At 40.6% G+C, this 23,674-nt stretch overlaps 1 protein-coding gene across 2 annotated transcripts; it reads right to left on the bottom strand.

Annotated features, from left to right (window-relative positions):
• Positions 1 to 1,611: 1,611 nt before the first annotated feature.
• GTF2B (general transcription factor IIB) lies at positions 1,612 to 23,434 on the bottom strand. 2 transcript variants are annotated; one of them, XM_029959672.1, is made up of 7 exons: positions 23,304 to 23,434; positions 21,554 to 21,660; positions 11,333 to 11,466; positions 4,760 to 4,906; positions 4,494 to 4,623; positions 3,649 to 3,930; positions 1,612 to 2,078 (listed from the first exon to the last, which is right to left on the bottom strand). In XM_029959672.1, the coding sequence occupies exons 1-7, from the start codon at positions 23,318 to 23,320 to the stop codon at positions 1,945 to 1,947; spliced, it is 951 nt and encodes a 316-aa protein (XP_029815532.1). In that variant the 5' UTR covers positions 23,321 to 23,434; the 3' UTR covers positions 1,612 to 1,944. The 2 variants fall into 2 exon arrangements, with proteins under 2 accessions (XP_029815532.1, XP_029815533.1); XM_029959673.1 differs by lacking the exon at positions 23,304 to 23,434 and adding an exon at positions 22,366 to 22,384.
• Between the last annotated feature and the right edge of the window lie 240 nt (positions 23,435 to 23,674).

Here is a 23,674-nt window from a genome sequence, read left to right as displayed (position 1 = left end):
AGCTATACCCTTTTTTTGCTGAAATGCTTCACGTAACTGCCGTCTACTGGGACCAGTAGTAACTGTTTTTCAGAATATACCTGCCCCTTCAAGCATATTCCTAGTTCTGCCTCTGAGGGCTGCAACAGTTACTGCCATCTCCACACCACAGGAGATACAGCAACTGCTTTCAGAACTGCAGGGTCAAGCCAGGATAGCGTATCCTGCCTCCATCTGCTGCACTTCAGAGCCTTGCACAGATGTGTTTAAATTCCTGTCCAGACAGCTTTAGCTGTATGCTACAATTTCAACTGCAAACACTCACCCTCACGTGTCAAGTGCTCATGCATAGTGCCTGAAAGGATTTAAAATGTGAGCATTATGGGAAATGAAAGTTTCAGTCACTTTTAACCTTCATGTAGCAGATTTAACCCACTCATGCTGGAAAGCAACACTCAAAGCAACTTCCACCTTTGCACTTCCAAGCTGTAACACTACATTAAAGGTCAGGCCCTGCCCATTCAAAGCATCTCACCATCTCCCACAGAGGAGGCAGATGGAGTAGCTCAGAGCAAGACAGGGAATGCCCAGGTAATAGAAAATGTTGCAACACAGTCAAGGCAATACATCAGACACTTGAATAGGTGCCCTCCAAACTACCAAGCACACCACCTCCAACACTTGCACCCAAACCTTTGTGGCTGCAACCAACAGCTTCAGTGGTGTAACAGGACTGTTATTTGTTTACAGAAAAAACGCTGAGCTGCCACATTTCAATTGTCTCTACTGTCAGAGGAGGATTAAAACTAAACCAGCAAGAAAACAGTGAGTGCTATTGACAATTACTGCCATAGTACTGGACACACAGCCTTCCCTCTGCACAGCTTTAGGACCAGGCATGCAGCAAGCTGACCCTCAGCTGTTCATTTGAATGGTTAAACTGAATTTGCACCTGTGATACAAAATGAACTCAGGAACCAGAAGACTCCCAGTTAAGTGCATTTGTTGCTTTGCACACAAAGGGATACTGTCAGGAGGCACCTGGTCTTCAAAGCTCTTAGTCTGGGGAGGGCTAAACAACTTCAGGCCTTCCCTCAGCACCTGGTACATCATTTCAAACGGGACTGGCAGGTCAGAACATTCAACAGAAACACACTAGAAATGCTTGGGATTGTACAAAGGAAGGTAAAAGGCATCATGAAGCTACCAGGAATTGAACTAAAGTGAGTCCTCATACTTCTCTTTGGTTGCTTTGTCATCACATCCAAGAAGAAAAGCAGAGACATCAGTGAAAATCATGGACACTGGGCCAAGGATGCCACTAAACCTTTTGCAACCAATTTGGAAATCTCCTGCAGCAGTTGTGCAAACCTTTAAACGGCTTGTCAGCTGCTTGCATTCTGGGTGCAGTCATCCATTCCCTACAGCTGCCTACAAATACTGGAACACGCTAGAGATTAGAGTTGTGCAGAAAGCGAGCATTTAAGCAGCCTTGTGACCAAGCCCGTGAGTATGAAGCTCACTCCGCCATTCCATGGACTGCATTCCAGTTCTCAGCATGTACAACAGTACGTGCATATCACATTGCAGTCATACCCACAAGATAGTAAGTGTTTTTGGAAAACAGTTTATTTGGGAATTACACAATATTTTAAATTTTCCAAAATACATCTTACTAGATCCCTACAAAAGAAATCTAAATAAGTACAACAATATGAAATTAAATTTGTTGCAACAGTCATTAAATATTTTCTTCCACTAGTATATACATACAAAATGCCACAATGAGCTCGTTTACCCTTGGAATGTGTGCTGCGTTCCAGCAGTTACGCTCCATCTCCATCTCCTCCAGTTCCACAACATGAAGACTCAATATTAACACTTTGTACATCCTTTATTATAGGCAAAAATAAAGAGTTTGTTGGGTTTGGGGTTTTTTTTAATAGAAATTAACCCTCTGCAATTTCACAGCTGTGGTAGTTTGTCTACTGGGGTATCAAATTTGAAGTCTGCTGGGAAGAGATCTGGAGCTCGAGGGTAGATCAGCCTGTATGACTGTCTAATTGTAACATCAGCCACACCAGCAATATCACCAATTTCTACAATAAAAAGCAGAGAAGTGATTAGTTTTTACTTTTGCCATTTATATTGAAGAAACCAGCAAGCATAATTTATCAAGAAGTGCTAGACACTTGCTTCATTTGTAACTCTCCCAAAAGCCTAGCAGAAATGGTTTTAACTGTGGAGATTAATACTTTGCATACATAAGTCTATCTTCTCACATACCAGAGTTCAACTTACCCATCAATCTTGGAATAACATCAGTTTCAAATTGTAGAGGGCCAAGAGTGTTAGAAACATCTACTGCAAACTCTACATATGATCAGCAATGTTTCAATAAATTGTCATCAACATCAGGATCTTCACTTTTGTGCTTTGATTAAATATAAGCAAAACAAGCAAAAAACCAGCAAAAAAGTGATACCTTCAGCTAAACATGAACTACATTTACCTTAAAATGCACCGAGAAATAAGGCAAAGGCACAGAGCACTGTAACAAGCTGAGAGAACGCTTGAGATGCACAGAAACTAAATTTATCCAAGATTTAACCACATTAGGAATTTAAGCCTTGGACTGCATGAAAGCCTTCCTCATTGTCTGAGGACACTGGAGGAGTACAGAGTCCTGGTGTATTTTAGCCATCACTCCTAAGAGGCACAGTCCAACAGCTCACTCCGAGCACAGATGATGGCACTGCACTGCCTGAGCTCTGCTTCACTCACGTGCCCGGGAAGCTGCCAACATGATGAAAGCTCCAGGGACATCAGCAGTTATGAATGCAGAACAAAACACCACAACTGGACAGATAAAGGCTATTCTTTACCTAAAAGCAACTCTCCACTAAGAAATTGCTACATTTTAAACATTTCTGATCTGAACTGGACAAGACAGTTCAATGGAGCTTCCCCAGCCAGCTGCCAGTACTTGGATCCACTCCTCACATCAAGTTCTAACCACTGCAGCCTTAGCTCCCTTCCTTCCCTAGGGCATTATCCTCATGTAGGTCTTATTCCCATGAGCCCTGGGGGTTGATCCATGCTACTCTGAAGCTCAAGAACAGCCCTGAATTCCTTACTGGCTCCCCAAGGGCTCCCATACCAGCGGGGAGTCATGCCCAAGGCAATCTACAGCAAATCCTGCTGTCCCACTGCTTTCAGTCTACCACAGGCTCACAAGAAGTCAAGGAACAGGTACTAATGTAGATGATTCCCTGGCTCCTGGAATGATTGAAGACTCAATGTAATCCTAAGCCATAGTGCTACCTACAACTGCCTGCAAGTTGGTGTTTGGAGTATTTTAGAGCAGCAGGATGTACACAAGCAAATATTTGCATGGGTAAACTTAAATTATGCTCCTTTGAATGCAGTGGTCCATAGCATTCAAAAATGCAACACTCCTAGTGCCAGATGAAAATGAACTCAGTTACACTGAGCACAGCCAGTTACTCCATTTCAGGGACTGGGAGATCCTGGTTTGGTCCTTGCTGTATGCAGTCAGATGGCAGCTTATCACTACTTGCACACACCTCATCCAGGTTTCACAGCAACACTCGATATTCTTTCAAGCAGGAAAACATGGTCAACTAAAAGAAAAAAAGGCTGGTTTACCTTTTTGTGTCCTTTTCTCTGAAGAAGCTTGTGATGCCATGTAAATAGCTGCAGCTGCTACAGAGATAGGGCTTCTCCCAGGAACCAAATCTAATTCCACAGCTTTACGGGCAATGTGCGTTGCTGCCATTTGTACTTGTTTGGGAAGCCCCAGATTGGAACAGAATCGTGACATGAAGTCTCCAGTTGTAATCAAATCAACACTGGTTTCAAGAGCTTTCAAAATAAGTTTAAAACACCGACCTATCTCCTTCTTTGAAATCCTGGACACTGCACATATTTCTAAAGAAAGAATAAAAATTAAACTTCAGGCTCGACAGCATTTACTCCCCCAAAATAATCAAATTTGACTCCCACTAAGAAGGCCACTGTCACTAAATAAGCTTTGAACATTTGTCAACTTCAGTCAACCACATTTATTGTAAGGAGAAAATTAATACAGCTCATTTAGTATGGGAAATTTGGTATTCAGTGCTAGAGAGCTGCATCCCTGTCAGGGAAAAGTTGCCTAAATTTACTGCAGAACTGCTGGTTCAAATTCAGTTACAACAGTCCCCACCATTCTCCCATCAAAGCTATGCCTTTTAAGTTTCCCCAACATTCACGAGTAACTTTCAAATGCTAAATTCTTTTTAATGCAGTATGACCAAAAATCCCATGCCCAAGAGCCTACTCCACAAATGCAACAAATTTCCAGAGTCTTCTACCCTCCCCCTCAAAGGTGAGCTGTAGATGAGAACAACCAATTTGACAAAGTCCAAGAATGAGAAAACCAACCTCCTACAGTGACAGTAACTAGACCTTTACTTCACAGCAAAATTGAATCTGCGTCACTGAAAACTTACCTTTAAATGTTCTTGGAACGCCCTCTTGCCTACAGGCTATGTAGAGACAAGCAGAAGCAATGGCATCATTACTCCTTCCCTTCAGGCTCTTTTGCTCATACACTTGCTTGAATAAATTATTTGTTCGATCCTTCAACGCAAGAAGATGAAATTTAATTAACTCTAGGCCATTTAATTAGCAGCAATATCAAAAATTCATGTGCTCATTATATTATGCTAACTAAGTCAATGCCAGAACAATTTAAGGAAGGGAGACATGAACTTACAACTATATTTCTAGGGAGGTTGATTCTGTCTGCCATGTTCGTAATCTCTTTAAAAGCGTTCATCATCGCACGATCAGAGCTGCTCATAGTTCTGCGATTTTGGTACTTGGAATTCCCAAATTCATCAAAACTTGCTGCACCTGTGCCCTGAAAAGAAAGATTTGTATTGTCAATAACACAAGGAACTTCCTCCTCACTTCGAGAGCAAACATTTCCAGCTTTGTCAGTTTTATTCCAAGGCATCAGTTCAAGCAGTTGTTCAAATAAACATCACTGAAAGTGAATCATTCACTCGAGCATCGTTCACACCTCAAGTTCTACGCTTTGCACCAGCCTCAAATTGTGAATTGCTTTCCAAAGACCACAGATTACACAAGGGTTTTTCCTTCCTAATATAAAAATAGTTTAATGTGTGCATCTCAATACTCCTGTCACCAATGCTGAGGTCCAAGATTTAGATTCGATGCAACCCACGTGTCCTTAGGACTGCATCCGCACTGTGGCACACTGGTGAGTCGGAAAAACAAATTTGTGGCCAGCTGGAAACCAGTTGTTACAATGATAACTCAACTATCACAGTGAAGGCATGGGCAAAGAACATCCAAAACAATGAGCTATTCAGACCCAACTTGATACTGTGCCTGCTAGCAGTTGAAAACCTTAGTCACAAAATGGAAATATCCATAGATTTTGACTTTACCAGAAAATGATGGACCTCCTAAAAGAAAAGCTTGAGGTCTTAGAAGTAAGAGCCACAAACTCAACCTGGACACTTCAAAACAAGTTTCTGACATGTGTTTCATTTGTATCTTACAAGTTACAGTGCAAACTGCACACTTCTATTAAATATGCAAATTTGCCCAACTACAAGGGCCTAAAACATCTAATGTTTTCAATTAGCTAGCAGTCCAAAATATGTCTTTAACAAATAATGCCATATCAGATTAGTGATAGCTGATGACAACTCCATAGCCTGTTAAGTTCGGAAGACCAATTTATATTGGTCTGTAATTTATATTGATTACTTATGTGGTTGCTGTCACAGTGCACAGGGGACCATGAGTTCTCTCGAGTGGAAAATGTTTCTTCACAATTCTGCCATCAGTAGAAACCTGCATTTTCTGAATTTGTATGCATTTATTCCTTTCTGGCACCTTCAAACAATTTATCTGGGCAGGGGCATCCAATTCACTCCAGACAGACTTGGTCATTTAAGCAACCCGCTGCAGACACCAACTACTGCACTGTCTGTTCTGCCAAAAACAGTAAGCACAAAGCAGGTCTTGCTCTGTGATTGACTGATAACCTGGCTAGGCACTTGCACACAGTTCTCATGTTGAAGACTGAGCAATGTATCGGGATGTCCAGGCTGTACAAAGCAGGGTGAGGACACAGTGAACAAAGGACAGAACATGCCCTGGCATCACCTTTTTCTACTGAGCTGCCCAGTTTCTTCTTTCCTGACCCATTTCTTGGGAATTGCCCTTCTATTTTGACACAGCCTCTAATCCTATAATCTCTCTGTGTGCTTCTGCATTTAATACATGTTCTTTGGCTGAGAGTAGTAACACTCAGCCAAACAAAAGTAGTAACACTCAGGTCAACACACTTGACCATTCACTTACACTGGCCCACTTCCCCATGCCCAAGGTCTCCATCCCACTCCATTTCCGATGGGCTCAGCAGACACCTCCACTGCTGAGACACGTACCTGTGGTGCACACACACTTTGATATTGCTGTGGCAACTGAAGACTCTGGCACAGAACTCTCCCTCACAAGTTTCCCTAGCTCCTTGAACAGGCCCTCTATAACAGATGCTAGATTCCAAGAGTGTTCTTGTTTTTCTACTTCTTCAAACATCCTTTCATATGAAACAAGCATCCAGAAGTGATCCTGGCACCAACACAGCAGAAGGATGCTCAGACAATCTTACTTTCTTGACTGGATGAACACTTCCAACTAGCCAAAGGTTTCCAGTAAGATATAAAGATAAACAAAAAGCAAGAATCCAGCAAATCAGACTTCAGGCCACAAAGAACAACACTAGACCTTCCTTTCAAAAATTATGCCAGAACTTCCTTGACCCAAAACACACAGAAGTCTCAGGTCAAAAGGTTCCTTCCTGGCCATCACTCATATCCCTCTTCCCTACACTGTGTTACAACATCCATGTGCATCAAATGGCTCCTAGACCAGCACTATCCACAAATGCTTACAGGAACTGCATGGGCTCAAACTCTTGTAGATGCCAGAAGAGTGATCACAAACAACAGCAAGTCCCCAGTCCTTGTCTATCAGGCTTCATGCCAGATAGTATTTTACCAGGAAATACTGCTCTCTCCTGGGGCCAGAAAGTATTCCCCTTCACCACAGAGATTTTCCCTAGTCCACTGATTAAGAACAAAAAAAAAAAAAAAAAAAAACAAACACAAACACACAAAAAACCACCAAACACCACCAACATCTTTTAGGTTTTAGGTGCTGTACATTGAAACTAGGCAAGGATTTAACCCTGCTGATATGACTGCTCTCCAAGAGCCATACCCAATATACAGTTCACAACTATAAAAGGGGTGGAAAACACTCTTCCATCTCCATTGCTTACATAAACCACAGCTATTCTCCCTGCATTTGCTATTTAAATGCACCATCTACTTTCCTTCTGGAGCTTTCAATTGAGGGACAATGCTTTGTTGACTTCAGCCCTTGACAACCATGTTAGGAGTGCCTTTCCCTCCATGGAAAAAAAAAAAAAAACAGAAGCCACACAGTTTTAGCTGAAATAAAACAGACTTTAAGAATTGTGTTTTACTGCTGTGGCCTTTGAGACATCTATCTTTCCCATCTCACCAAGAAAAGTATCTGTCAAAGTCAGGAGTTCTACCTGTTTGGCTTTCGAACAGAAGATAAACCTCCTGGAAACAGCATTCAAGATTGCTAAAGTGAGAAAGCACAGTCAAATAAACAGTGTTAATCTCTGAAGGGGCTCAGTGGTGGTCAGGCTTACAGTGCTGGCAGCCAACAGCTTTATACCCCAGTATATACCACATTTAGCAGAAAGTAGAAGTATCACCAGCATCATCCACATCACTGACTTGGGGTTAACCACAGCATCAAGGCATGCCCCCAGATCCAGTAGTCTTCTTGCCCAGCTCATTATACAGTGTGATGGATCCTTTCTTCTTTTTCAATCATCAGCCCCTGATATCCTGACATTGAGAAGCCATTGCTTCTCAATATAGCACTACCAGGTTCAGGCCATGCAGTTTGACAACAGCCAGCTTCCTTTCACAGATATCTGATCAAAGGATAGGAATTCTATGCCAAGAGATTGCATTAGTTCTTTGTTCAAACAATCTAAATTCTCTTGGGAGTTGCAGTCATTGCAAGAAGGAATCAATTAACTACCAAGGGTGACAAAAAGACATTTTCCACAAGATAGGAAACGAAACTTTCAATTTTCTTTTAGATTCATAGGAAAGAGTTCTTTATATCAAGGCAGATCTAGAAGTTGCTTGTGCAGCTTTAATTTTACAAAAGAATTTTAGAAATAACTATAGCATTCTGGCAATCAAGTCCCAATTAATGTGAGACTTCGCCACACCTCCAATTGATCTGCATTGTAATCAGATCAACTGCAGCACACAGTATCTAATTTCAGAGACTTACAGTTCTGTGCCAATATCCTGAAGATCTGCCTGTGGAATTCAAACCACTTCCACCACAGCTAACTATGCTATTCACCCTCCTCTTCACAGACAAATTAATCTTTCTTCCAACACAGGCTGCTGCTGCCTCAGACAGATGGGTTCCTTAAGTAGTAAACCCAGTTAGGAATTAATCCCTTTGCATGGGCAAAGCAGCCTCTCCTTTGCTGTGAGCAGATACAGACCACACATCCCCAGAAGAAAGGAGCCCTAGAGCAGCACCTCCTGGCTTCCAAGAGGAAAGAGTGACAAACCATTCTGTGAAGCAGAACTGGCCCCCTTCCTTTACTGTGTAAAGGCAATAGCCAGTCACCAGAACTTTACTGTTGTAATTGGTTTAGACTCCACTTACACCTACATTCCCATGACTTTAACAATCATCTCTAATACAACATGCCAAGAGAATTACCTATGTCCTTCTCTTTTGGATTTTCCACAATAATGTTTTAGGGTGGGTTGGTTTTTTTTTTTGGTGGGAGTGTTATTGGGAGGGCAGGGCAGGTCTGCTGTAAAGATTCTATTATCTGCGGTCCTACATGGCAGAAAGGAATACTCCTGTTCCCTGTCCCATGCAAAAGGCTAAAGCAATCTCTGGCACACAGATTTGGGGTCCACTATGGGCCATTCTAAGAACTGGGAAAATAACAATCTTACCTTCTTCATTCTTTGGAATTCATGGAGGTTGTTCTGTACTCTGTCATACTACTTACCCTCCTCATGACTACACCAATTTCACCCTTGTTCAACCACTGTGCATATCTAGGTCAACTCTCATCCCAGCCTACTACTGGCAGGGACTTCAGAAGACTGCGTGAGAAATGTACTACTTCCTTGGTTTAGTTATTTTTGCTGCAAAATTCATGCCCTTTCTGCACTGATAGGAGATTTCTTCAGCATCTTCTGATATAAGCCATTCTCTTCCTTCCAAATGACTGAAAAAAAAAGCAGCCCCTCATACAGAGTTCACATCAATGAGCTGATATCCCAGAGCCTCAGCTCTGGCAAGACAAACACAGGAACTCTGATACAAAAAGCATCCTGGTTTGTCAAAGAGACCCCCAATTTCACACAGACAATAATGCATCTCTTCTACAATTCCTCCCCATGCAAATAAAGTATCCAGAGTTGGACTAATTGCCCCTTCTACATTCCCCAACACGACCCTGGCAGTTCCAGTACTCGGACATTTTTACTCAGATCTGCTAGGTTAAATCATGCCACACTAACGTTCCCACATCTTGTCTTCACTGAATGACACTCTTTGCTTCAGCAAGTTTGGTCATGCCTATCATGGAATGTTCTGGTTAACAGCAAAACTGTTTCATTAGTTGAATGTCCATCTCTGAAAATTTTTAGTTTTCATGGACAAACTTTCCACAGAGGTTTCTTTATGTCTTCTCTCACTGAGGTTGCCATCCCTCTTATTCTAAATTAGAATCTGAACCTCCAGAGAGAAGAGTGTTAACAACACAAGTCCCAATTCACCTGGATAGAGAATCCAAAGCAGCTCAGGTCATTCTACCTACTGAATCAAACTGAGTTCTCAGAAATAAACCCTGTATTTACACAGTCCCAAAATGAGAAACAACATGAACCTGGAGCAAACAGTCCATTTCTCCATCTATCTATAAAGGTCTACTTCTGATCTTTACCACAGCTGACCAAATCAGTAACAGAAGTCCATGCCCTCTCAACTACAATCTTTCTGATCCTACACAAGTGACTTTTAAAATCCCAGTGACTTCTGTGGCACTGCTTCACAGAGCCAATAGTTTTAATGGAGCAGTACAGATTTATTGCCTGAATGGATTCCAAAAGCCACCTAAAATCTTACAGGCAGCAATGCTTGGAGTTGTCCAAAACACAAGCATCTACTTGGACAATTCCTTGAACACAAGGTTTCTTTTTCACTAATGGTCAAAGATTGGCTGTCCATCAGTATTTGCTAGTCAACCTCATCTCTTTGAAAAATTCTTGGCTGAAAAGTATGTTGCACACCTCCCTATACATAGCCATACATATTCAGATATGTCTTACTTCTTCATCCTTGCAACAGCACTGGAACAAAAGCTTCCGAGAAGCAGAAGCAAATAAAAAGCAGCAATACATTTTTAAGTTATTTATGAGCAACTGCACCATCTTTCATGAAACATTCAAGAAATCCACAAAAATTAATTTGGTTCTTGCAGCAAAAAATGTAACAGAAAGTACGACAAAGAAAACTTACCTGGGTCACTGCTTCATTAAAAGGGAGTGCATTTATGTGACTAATCTTGCTTGCCCTCTCATGGGAGACAGCAAGATATGATTTACCACTAAATTTTAACCCAAATATAGATGGAATACTTTCCTCTGGGACACTCACACCATGAAAGAATTCTACATTTAGTGCTTTAACATGAATTGGAAGAATATACACAACAAGCATGTAGATCTCCGGGTCTCCAATATGAACCTGATACAGATTTTACTATAAAAAAAAAAAATTCAGCTCAAGTTTGCAGTACTAGCTATTGAGATCTCAGAACTAAGCATCTTATTTCAGAATCATCTCAAATACACTTGCTAAGTCAGAGTGCTTCTTTAAAAATTGCAACATCAGCTTTCCTATTTACAGCATCATACCAAAGGGTGGGGCAAGTATCCACACAGCACTGCAGACTTTTCTTGCTTTTGTGAAGGTTGGCCCTTTCCTGCTACCCCCAGGAAAAAGTCACATTTTACACACTGTTGAAATGTATGAGTTCAGTTCAGGCAAAATATTTGTAAATAAATACACTGAATATTTTCCCTATGGTCATACAATCATGTACTTGACACAAAAAACACTCAAACTTAGTAAAATTTCATATTTTAAGTGTTACCTTGCCAATCATTGTACTCAAGTCGCCATCACTCAACAGAGGATTCTGGGTATCCCCAACTCGAGATGGATCTTTTGTTGCTTTGTCATTGCTGAAAGTTCTCCACTCTGACCCTACATCTATGACCCGGTCACCTGAGATCACAGAAAGCAATAGTCTGCATTAATATAATGTTTCATGAAATATTTCAGAACATTAGGTTAGACCTCTGAGCTCTCCGTTGTAAGAAGGCAGTCTGTTGGCGTTCCCAAACAGAACAGTAACTTGCAGGACAATATACCAAAATGTTTAGGATTACAGGTTAAGGCAATGGAAAAAAAATGCTATAAGAGCTGCACAGAAGACATAAATAACTAGAGAAATGCATCCAGAACACAAAAAGGTACAGTTATCCAAAAAGATATTTTCAGTATGCAAAAGGAATCAAGACCTTGATTTCAAGCTGAAGTCAGGATGTTCTCAGCACTTGGACAAATGAGCCAGTTGTTATAACTTAACAAGTTCTCTCACATTTCCATGTGTTCAAGGTGCACATGTGAATTATCTATCACACACAATCCCATTAAGTTGTAGTAAATCACTTCTTTTGCAAGAGTTCCAGGTCCTTTCTACTCTCAACTTTGCACCTTCTAACCCACCATGACATTTTGCAGCTCAGTTCTTGTTCTTTGAGTTCTGACCCTGCCCAATTCCCCTTCATTTACGATGCTTGACAGTATGAACATACAATCTATATACAAAACTATTAATCTACCCTGTTATACCTGGAAGAGTTTCAGTACAGATTTAGAGCAAGCAGAAAAAGCACTAAACCCACATTCTCTGAATGAAACAACTTTGCTTGCAGTCCTCTGTTCATCTCACATTCACCTAAACCTTTCCTACAGCAACTTCGTAGTTTGAGAAATAACTAACCCACACTCTGATGCAGGCAAAAGCCCCACAGTAATCACAATAATAGAAACTCAGGGGGAAAAAAACCCAAACACAAAAGTAAACACACAAACCCCAGCCCCCACCCCACTGTTGGCAGTGCAGTTCATTCTATTCACAGATCTCATAAAAGCTGCATCTCAAACATGTTGCCTCTAGAGCAATACTAGAGAATTTTTAAGAATACATGTACAGAAAAACATAAAAAGAACACTAAGAAAAGTGTTATGCAGTAAAGGAGATCACAGCTCTGTGTAGCATATCAGAAGAAACTTCAGAGTAATTGTCACCCTTTTTTGCTAAACCTGAGGAAAAATTCACCACCTTTATCAGTGTTTAATTGTGTCATGAAAGAAACATCTGCACAAAAATAAGTAGCACTGACTGCAACAGAAATTTCCGGTATGGAAGTCTTAGTATGAAACCACAGAGGCTGATTTAACCCAGTGAAAACTAACAGACAGATAAAAAAGCACTCTGCAAACCACAGTAATACAAGATACAAAGCTGGAGAAAATACAGGAGGTATGGACAGTGGTACATACCTGGGGGATATAGGAGGGATCTATTTTGACAGAGTAACTCTATTTTTAACATAACTTTATGCAAGGAGAATACTTGAAATTGAAAGCTGTGAATGAACCAAAAGAAATTGCCACAACCAAAAAGAATAACTTTAGGTTAGAGGCATTCTCATCAGTGTCTGTCAGACATGCTCACAGCTATGGTTCCACCTTTATTTGCTGCTCTAATGAAAACCAAGAGGGGAAGGAGAAAAAAAAAACATCAAAAGCTACAGGGTTAAGAAAACAGCAGAGTAAAAGCAGCACAGATCCATTCCTTCTGCTACAAAGGTCTCCCCCCTGCCCTTGCAAGCTTGAATCTGCAGACAGCGTGCTCCTCTGGCTCCTGGACTCTCTGTAAATATTTGATTCAGTAATGGTCCTTCTATGGCCTAGCAGCAACTTTACTTTTAGACAAGCCCCCAATACTGTTTACAGCATCTAAAAAAAGCAAAATGTACTTAAAATTCTGGCATGGTATAAATAGAACACTGAGTACAGGGCAGTGATGTAATATTTTTCCACACAAGTGGGAATGACCTAAATGACTCACCCAGGGATCTGCCTCTTGTGAGTTATGAACCATTCCTGCTCTAACAAAAAAGTGTTATATCACTGCCTGCTTTGGCAAACATATTACAAACAGAGGATTGAGACTGCTATTTCAGAGTGAGAAAAGATTAAGTAGAACAAATCACTGAATATAAAGCATTTGTGTAATTAAGACACAGTATGCAAATATCTTTACTTTGCCAAGAAATCTGCTATGGCAGAAAAGAAGTTTTCTTGTATACTGTCAGTGTCACCGAAAATATACAGAGGTCCTGGGCAGCACATTCCACCTAAGGCTCCTATAAAAGTGTGACACAAGCTAGAAGTATTAACAAAAATGGAATAGGTCCAAAGGTTTCCATAGATGGAAAATGTATTTGGCTACAAGGATAATTAACTGAATTATTCCACTGAACAACAAACAAAAACAAAACACTGAATGTGGCATTTATTTTTAACTCTTCAAAACATAAAGAACCCACTTTGTTACTATGCTATTAGTACGGATGCAATTAAGCCCCACCCTAAGTGTTCAAAGCAAAACCTTAAAATACTAAATTCAGTCTTACAAAAAGCAGTGTAAGAAATCAGCCTTGAAAACTGATCCTGAGTTAAGATTTCAAGTCCTAAACGGTATTTGCTGGGTCATACACTACTGACTGGCTTTCCTGAAGCAGCTGAACACGGGCCCAATAGTCAAACATGAGAGTAAGAAAGCTCCCAGTAAGTACGTTATAAAATTGTCTCTGCTTTCTCACATTATATTGGTTTTGGCAACTCTATCAAGCTACAGTGAGGATGGGAGTGGCTGCATATTCCCTTTGCTACTTCCTTTTGATGCAGTTCTTTTGAACAAAAATAAGCTTTACTAGATACAGTTACATTACACACGCCTTTATTTAATTTTCCTCAAATGGGTGAGTTCATCTTCTCAGCTTCCTCCTCTGATGGACATAGAAAAACAACAGCTTACAGGACCAAATCTTGGTGAAATGCATCTCCAGGCTGACATCCTAAAGCATCTTTCTCAACAGATAAATTTTTCTCCATTGCTCCATTTCTTTTTGTAAACCATTCCTCCAGTATTCAGCTCCTCTTTAAAATACAGTCCAACAGACTGCAGTGCAAACACACACTGCAAAACTTCCCTGACTCAAGTTGCCCACCCTCTGAAAAGCTCATTTAGTAAAATGCAGAACTGCTGCTCAGAACAGACAACCTCAGACCAAGGTTACTTTTCTTCACAACTGACAAACACAAAAAACATTCACTGCAGAAATGTAAGAGAAAAGTCAGGTCAGACTCAAAAATTAAAACATAATTTTGAACAGTTCTTAAAAATTAGCTTAAAACATCTATACATCAAAATTTATGTATGTTTACTCCTCCCCTAAAAATAGAAGGTGATTTCTCAAGGGAAAATACTTTCATTCAACAAGGCCTGAATTTTCAGTTACATATTTACAGAGTAATAATACCAGCTATTTTAATGTTGCACTCCACTTGCAATAACTCATAAAACACACTTATTTTCTTATTTTTCTGCATTTTGTTACCCAAAGACGATACAGCTGCAAATTGAAGACATTTGACCAAAACAAGACATGTGATGATATTCAAGCCCCAAGTAACGTAATCTTCCATATCCAGTCGTGCAACAGTTCTGAGAAGGCATGTTAAGTTTTTTTCAGAGAAGTTCTAATGTTAGCTCCACATTCCATCAAGTTCTACACGTTATTAATATTTTAATCTTAGCATAAATACGGTATTAAAAGTTTATTTGCACTCTGAAGTCCCAAAATACCTATTTTTAGTAGAGAATGTTTCATTCTTACAGTTAGTTAAGGAATCTGCTGCCATCTAGTGAGCACATATACTTTTAATTAAAAGCATTTGACAATGCCAAATTTAAAAATATATATATAGGATTATACTTTATTTCAGTCAACTCCTTATTAACCAGAGTGAAGTGCTGAGACAAACTACAATGAAAAGTTGTGTAGCAGACTACAAGCTGGGGAGAATCATGAAGACATGTAACTGCACAGAGCCAAGCTGAACAGTCTGAGAGTAACAGTCTCAGCTCTCAGCCTCTCCTAACCCCTAAATACTTCTGCAACTTTCTGCTGATTTGCCCCAGCAAGTCTCTCTCTTTCTGGTACTGAGAAGCCCAGAGTTAGACACAGTATTCCAGGTATCTACTCCTCCACATTCTATTTATTACCTTATATACCTTCCCCATACAGTAGTACTCAACCTTCCCCCCCACATTTTACAGATTTAGAACTTCTGTTTAAGACCAGATGTATTAAATGTTACCAAAGAATAAACTCATGGGACAGAAAAAAGTTTTACAGCCACAGCTTTTTCTACAAAATTTCCAGCTGTTTGTAAGACAGTAGTATTCTTTGCAAAAGTTATCTCGTTTTCAATAAATTACTATCTACACTATGAATGCATCATCACCACCAGCAACACCAGTCTACTCAAAATAACTAAGGCAGGCTTTCAGATGCTAAACAAAACATAAAACCTCTAAGCAAACAAACAAAAAAGCCACAGACAATTTCAGCTGGTTGCCAGACGTCAACAGCATCATACAAGTATCAAAAGGCAACTCTGGATTGAAACAGGCAGTACAGCACCACAGGCAAGTGACTGCTACAAGAACAAAGGTTTAGCAGCTCCTGCATATCACAATTATGACAAATCTAAAAGGATTTCCAGGTTTCCTAAGCCATCAGCTCGCACAATGGTTTTGGAGAAGCAAATGAGAGTAGAAATGTTAAACGATCTGGTGGACAAGTCTGGTCAGCTCAAGTTACACCTCTCTGGGACTTGAGGCCCTTAAAAGATTAACAACCCAAGTACTTGTGAAGGATGCTCCAAACTACAGAATCTCAATAAAAAATGCTGTGCCTGACCTACACTACATCACAAAAATTAGAGGCTATGGATGCTTTTTCCATCAGAGGAGTTCAGATTGTTTCTAGCCCTTATTTGCCCTAAGTCACTTTGTCAATCTGATAAGAAGCGAGTCATTCCCTAAATAACATGATTCAAAATATCAGTGTTATTCCACTAGATAAATCTAGTACTTTACCTAACAGAAGTATTAGCAGCTCTCAAACACCTCTGGCCTCCAGCCAAGAACCCACTAACTAGAAAGCTTCCTAAACCCTTCAAGAAATTTCATGCTGTGAGAGGTGCTTATTACAAAGCCTGACAAAAGATGCCAACTTTTGTCATCTAAAGTCTGTTTCCACCGTTACAAGCATTATTGTTGAACAGCTAGAACCACCCCCCTTGTCTTTAAAGCTGAAAAGAGTTAGAATTTAAACAGACTATTTGAAATGCTGGCTGAGAAAGACCAGCAAATTATTTTCTTCATATTATAAATTCCCTGTACAAAATCAAGCATCCATGAATGCTCATGCAAGACTCAACTATTCAGAATGTTTTTAAGCATCAGTATTCTTTATAACTAGCTTTCCTCTGAATGCAAAGAGTCCTTTTGCAAGGACCAACTGTTGTCAGACACTTTTTAGTGCTCTGGACACCAAGCACAAAAGCAGCAACCACATAAAAGCTGCTAATACACATCTGTATCTAAAGATTTTTGCCTATTTTTTCAAGCAATACTTTGAATTAAGAATTCATATTTTAAAGATTGGTAATACTTGCAGAAAGAAGTAAATGTGAACATGCACCCAAATATTAAAAGATTTTTCCCTATGGACATAACTGCCCTCTACTGGATCCAAGTCAGAAGTATTTAAGCACCTTCCTCACTTACAGGATACTACCAGCAGCTGAAAAAAAATGGTTTCTTTGGGTTCCAGAAAACAAGCATCTACACAGAAGCAAGCAATCTTATCCCTAATGGCAGACATGTTGAGTAAAGAACTGGTCAGTTGAGAGGCAATTGTGAAACCCCTTCCTACTGGTTTATTATATTGCAGACAAAAAAAAATACCTGTGGTATGGTTAAGTCTTACCTAATCTTCACAGATCACACCTGAATTTACGATGCACCATTCAGACCCCAAACTTTTCTGAAGTATTAGCCAAACAAATACTTGGACACAATTTTATAGCAGCCTTACTGCTGACCACAAGCTATTGAATATTTTTCCCCAAAATCCTTCAACTGAACACTCAGGTATACATAGAACATGGAATAAATATCTGGATATTGGTCATAATTCAATTCCAAGCTTTAACAAGTCAATATGTGTCCAAGGATCCTCATCAGCAGAAGACAGATTTCTGCTTTTTTCCTGACTCCCTACAAGAGCACTGTTCCTCTCTAAGCAACTCCTGCCTACTGAAGCAGACAGAGCTAACCAATTACAGAAAATCACTTACTCCATGCTGAAAACAAACTCCTCACTGCTCCAACTCCTGCACACTAAGACAACATATAATGAAGCTATACAGAAGTTTAAGGAAAGTCTTAGATCAGAAAGGCATTCCTAATTAGCTGAGGTGCTACACAGCAGTACATGCCACTGGACTTGTTCTTATCTTCCTCTGAAATTCAGGTCACCACCTTGCTACATCAAGAAAATTCAGTGCTTTGTCTTCCACTGCTTTGATTCTGCCTTCTTCAGTCCCTTCTGGCACATCAGCTGACTTCTAGCCTTTTTTACTGTCTAAAAGGTAGTAAGTAAAATATTTACCTGTTGAGAAAGAAGATTTACTAGACTTCTGTTCTTGAACAACATGCTTTTCCCCCCACCAAGTCTGTCAGAAGAATGAGATACAGTGAACACTTTAAATAAACAAAGAACTAACTACTTCTCTGAGCCCCAGGAACTCTGTGAGCTCTCACTTATTATACCACATAGCCTAGAATGACTGGAGAAAAGTATGTAGAATGAAACAATACTTGTGACAGCAGAGAAACTTTGGCATAGAGTTGTAAAGTTTCAGACGTGTGTCAATCCAGATCAATATCAAAATTCCATGGATAATTGTAATTTAGGTCTCCAAATGCCTTTCATGCAAAAAAAGCAGGAAGGAAAAGTTAACAAGTTGGAAATAATTACCATGAAAAGACAGAACACAAGCTAATCCACAAAAGGTAACAGTGAAAAGGCAGATGAGAGTTTTCAGTAGACTGAAGCAGTATTTTGAAACAATAATAAACCAGACATCAGCTTCAGTCGTACTGACATTACCAGATTTAATTATTTTAATACTGCACAGCAAAACAGCACAGTTTATTTAGAATACGTGGAAAATGCTGTGCAAAGAAAAAGCAATACACTAGATTTAACTTCAGTCTTATTGAGACTAAGAACCTGTAAGTAGAATACATCTCTGACTAAAACTTTCTCAAAAATCCCTTTAGAAAGTAGTACTTGCAATATACAACTCTGCCTAAAATATGAATTCAACTGCTAGAGATCAGCTCCTCCTTCTCCTAGCCTCCTGCTCCCCCAAACTTTTCCAGTGCTTTACCCTTTCAGATGCAGACCTGATAAATGCAAGATCAGTCATAATACTATTACTACTGATCTGATCTCATATTCCCAGAAAATTGATTACAAAACTTGAAAATTATCTATGCACCAGCCATTTTATCCTATGAGACAGTTCTACATTTAAATTAACTCACACTTTTTTCATAAATGCAAAGCTTCAGTACTTTGCCATAGCAAGCAGGAAAAACATCAAATGCAAATACTTAGTTTAGGCAAAGTCTCTTAGTTCTGTCTGCAGCTAAACTGCACACACATCAGAAAAAAAAAATCAGTGTTACAACAGTAAAATAAAGACAAATTCAGCATTTACCATTCTGTTCCACATACACCAGCAGTGCTCTGCAGACACTAAAAGCACCATTTTTTTAAATACACCTGTAGCACTTCAGCTACACAATATATTGAGTTTTGTGGGGGGTTTAAATGTTCTAATTGATTCCCTTCAGCAATAAAGATCTCACTAACTTTCAGTACACCCCAAAATATATTCTCAGTGGGTTCTGTTCATATGTGATCATGACCTACGTAAGCCTTGAAACACGAAACTTTTCCATGTAAGAACAGGAAACGAAATCACTACTCTCTTAAGGGGAACTTGCATCATGGTGTCTGCAACAAATAACAGAAGTTGCATTTGGAACATATGAAAACTAAATTTCGTCTTCACTCCTTTAAAACGTGCCTACTTCACATGCATCTCCAGAAAATGGGCATCAAGAACTGGATCTGGTTTACACCTCCTCTAAATTTCTTACCAGACCAGATGAGAAAAAAGTCTGGAGTGCTCACACTTCTCTTTGGCCATACTACCTGCTAGATACCCTAGCTAATGAATTGGACATATGCAGGTAAACTAAACAGATGAAGGAAGGCAAGACAGAATGAGAACAATCAGCATAACACTGTTAAAGCCTTTTGGTGACAAAGCCATAGAAAAGCCTACTTAAAAACACTTTTTACCCTACCAGTAATGTTGGCTGTAAATTTCACTAAGACCATTTTAAACACATTTTAAAAACAACTCATTAACAGTTTCTATTAATATTCTAATGAGTCTGCCCATTGAAAGTGTTAACGACTTGAACTAAAGAAATCACCAATGCTATTAATTCAGATAAACCTTTAAGGAGAGAATACCTTGTGACTAGGTAACAAAGTACATGAAGTAAGACTTCCAACAATTTCCAAGTTCCTAAAAATTACATTTATAAAGAAAAATATTTCCCTCTTCTCCTAAAGCCAGAATTATCTTAAAAGTTACAAACTGATCAAGAAGGGCTTTTCTAAACTTTTGTTCAACTTCTATGGCAGCCACAGAAACAGCTGAACATGGACCAAACTTTTTTTAAGCAGTAACTTAGAAGCCTATTACCATATTTCAATAGGAAATATTGCTGTGGATATTTGAATTTTTAACTAACAAATTTATTCTGAGTCATTGACCTTTATCAGAAACTATGCAATTCAAACGAGCCCTTCTTTTAAGAAAGCAGTAACAACCCTTCCTCTAGCTTTTCAAATGGTTTCATAATTTTAAAGGAAACTAGTATTCAAGTTTAAATATTTTAACATTCACTTTAATAAGCTATGTAGAAGTTTACTCTTGCATAAAGAAAGCACATCTGTTTTAGTCACCTGGCTAAATTAGCATTACCTTTGCTGCAAATTCTTTAAACTTTTAGCTTTTTACAAAAATTTTTAATTTGACGAGCCAAAATAAAACCACCACAGTCTAAGAGAGAGGGACATAAACCATTTGAAATATTTAGCACCACTGAATGAATCACCCAAATGTGTACTCTTCAAGAAGAGTTTTCTTTTCACAATGGCAGGCCCAAAATAAATTAACAGAAATCAACAGAGTTTAAAGAATTAATAACACAAGTACAGAAAGTTTCCCACATAAGAGGAATAAAGACATTCAGGTGCACATAAGATGCTCATCCTAGAAAAGATACATAAAAATGCATGTGCAGCAGGTTCTACAACAACTCTCTGTCATTCAAACAAAGACAATATCTAAAAGGTCTTTTATTTTAAATATTCCATTATACTTAGAAATACAGTTTAGTCTGTGGAAGTTGCTGCTACACAAAGTAAGAGAGCTCAGCAAAATTTCCAGTGGAAAAACAGGATATTCACTTGGGATAGTCATAAAAGCTTTAGGAGAAGTAATTAACAAACACAGGTGCTGGTAATGATGTAAAGATAAATCCTTCAGGGCAGAAGATAACCTCTAGCTAATGGGAAACTGAGGTTAGTTGGGGTTTGGCTTTGTGTTTTGGTTGTTGTTTTTTCTTGTAAGCAAGTTATTTCACAAAGAGCTCTTATAACACTTCTTATACTTTCCTAGCTGAAACAGTCATGATTAAAGACAGAATACTGGAGTAGACAGCACAATACTTTAATTCATATTATGACATACTTTAAATTTTCAGTCTTTAAAGAGAGTTTGATTCTTCTCATAGTGCAAGAAGTTACCAGAAGACAGACTATTCAGAACAGTAAGCTTTTAGCCAACAGACAATCACTAAAAAAAAAAAAAAAAAATCCACCACGCACAATCGGACATTGAGGGAGAATCTTTAAATACTCGAATTACCATACACCACTTTTGCAGGAAAGCAAAGCCACACACATCATTTAAGTTACATGGTAACTCAAAAACATGAATAGCTACTTACCTACTACTAGCCCACACTCAGAACAAATCATATCACCAGCTCTGTAATCCTCCACTAAAATGGAATCCGGATGATTTGGGCAAGTCACCCGCGGAAGTACATCCAAACTAAGGAAAAAAATGAGAAGTATTAATTGGTTTTAAACAAGCAGGCTGCATATCCAAAAGCATAAGAGTTCCTTACTGACAAGAACACTTAAATAATACAGAATTTACAGCAATTTGACTATTAACCTGCATACCTAGGCTGCACCTTTTACTTAAATGCTGTAACACTGCATTTGACAATCAAGACTTCAGATCTTAAATTCCACATCTTTTTGCAATGTATCTTGCACCAAAACCACCTCAATATAAAACATTAAAAATCTAAATAAGAGACTTAAGAAAATATATACTACAGCCTAAGCTGTACATTCCATCTTAATTTTAATTTTTTAGATATTTCTGATGAGTCAAAAATACAAAGAAACACTCCAAACATTTTAATCCACTGACTGTTCAGAAAAATATCTGACTTGAAAACAAAATCAATATCACCATTAATATTAAAGCCTCCAGAAAGCAAATGTACACACAAGATTCTCAGATGTAAATTATGCTCAAAATTCTGCACTGGAACTCTTTAAACTACTTTCCTTCTCACTATACCCAGTTAGTAGTTTCATATGACAAAACTGTTAACAAAGCATTCACAATCATCTGACATTTGGCATTACACAAAAGGCTAGTGACACACTAAGCAAACCAGGAAAAAAAACCAAAACACAGAAGCCTCAGAGAATACCATCAGAGTTTTGTTTCAGACTTTACCTTCACATAACATTGTAAAAATTAGTCTTCCTATGCCAATTTTAACTCGTATATCTAGAGAGATATACCGTACTCCTTGCAACATAGGGGCTCGATATACTAAGCTGAAGGAAAATGCATGGCACGTGTGTAAAGGCCATCTCAGCAAAGGAAGCACTTCCTAGATCCTAGGACAGGTTTAGCAAGAGTTACAGAGTCATTCCACAGTCTGCTTCATGAGCCTTCCTTCATTCCTGACTGGAAAGAAAAGCTCGACAGGTCTCCAGGGAAAAGAATTCCGAGCCCGAAACCCGTTTGGTCACTGGCTGGTGCCGGTACGGATTTAGGGTGGGAACCTGCAAGCAGTTTCCAGGCCCGATAGGGTGGAGCCGGGCCAGGGCGCTGCTGAGCGGGGTCCCGCCAGGGCTGCCCGGCCGGGGCACGGCGGGAGGCCCTCGGGGCCCGGCCCGGCCGGAGCCGCGCTGGGGTGCGGCGGTGCGGGGGGCCGGCCCTACAGGGAACCGCCGGGTCGCCGTTCGCACCGAGCTGCGATAACGAGGGGCCCCCCACTCCAGTCACGAATCGCCACGAAATCCTGCAAAGCGCTGGCGTCCCCTCGGAGCGCTGCCCGGCAATAGCCACACGAAGATGCAAAGGCGGTGAGCTCGGCCCCTCGGAGGCCGCTCCGCCGGGGGCCGCACGGCCCGCACGGACAGACGCGGCCGCCTGGCCGCCCTTCCCGGCCTCCCGCCGCCCAGGAGCCGGGGCGAACCCGGCACACGGGACACCGGGAGGGGCCCGGCTGCGCAGCGCCGAGCCGGAGGCACCGGGGCCGGGCGAGGGCGGCGATGGCCGCCGGTCCGTCCCAGGGCGGCAGCGGGGGCGGCGCGGCCATTTTCTCTCTGTGCCGCGGTCGGGAGCGGAGCTGCTCCACTCCTCCCTCGGCCCCCGCCCCGTACCGGCTGGTGGACGCCATCTCGCCGGTGCCGCAGCGGTGCCGGAGACGGTTCGGGGGAAGGTCCCGGTTATTAAATACCGGCAGCGGCGGGGCGGGGCCGCCGGGCGCTCCTACGGGTCCCGCGAGGGGGCGGGCGAAGGACAGAGGGCCCCGCCCTGCGCCGGGCCGGCCAGCGGGTGTTGTGAGGCTGCGGGCCCGGCCGGTACCGGCGGAGCCTGACCGCGGGCTGCGCCCCCTGAACCGAGGGCGGCTTCGAGACAAAATCTCGTTGTAATAAGTCAGAGGATGCGGCGTGCCCTGGGGCCGTCATTCAAAGGGTCTGCCCTGGGCTGGAACCTTGCCCTGGGGCCAGGCCCACGAGGAGCGGCCCCG

The sequence above is a fragment of the Manacus vitellinus genome, unplaced genomic scaffold (assembly GCF_001715985.3).
Source record: "Manacus vitellinus isolate BGI_N305 unplaced genomic scaffold, ASM171598v3 scaffold_21_pilon, whole genome shotgun sequence".
Lineage (NCBI taxonomy): Eukaryota > Metazoa > Chordata > Aves > Passeriformes > Pipridae > Manacus > Manacus vitellinus.
This window is presented reverse-complemented; position numbering and strand designations above follow the sequence as displayed.

What these genes read in the sequence shown, in the direction of transcription:
- GTF2B (XM_029959672.1), bottom strand. An exon ending in TGAGTGTGGGCTAGTAGTAG is followed by an intron (nt 11,467 to 21,553) that starts GTAAGTAGCTAT and finishes CTGTGATCTCAG; the next exon opens with GTGACCGGGTCATAGATGTA. An exon ending in ACCTCCCTAGAAATATAGTT is followed by an intron (nt 4,624 to 4,759) that starts GTAAGTTCATGT and finishes CTTGCGTTGAAG; the next exon opens with GATCGAACAAATAATTTATT.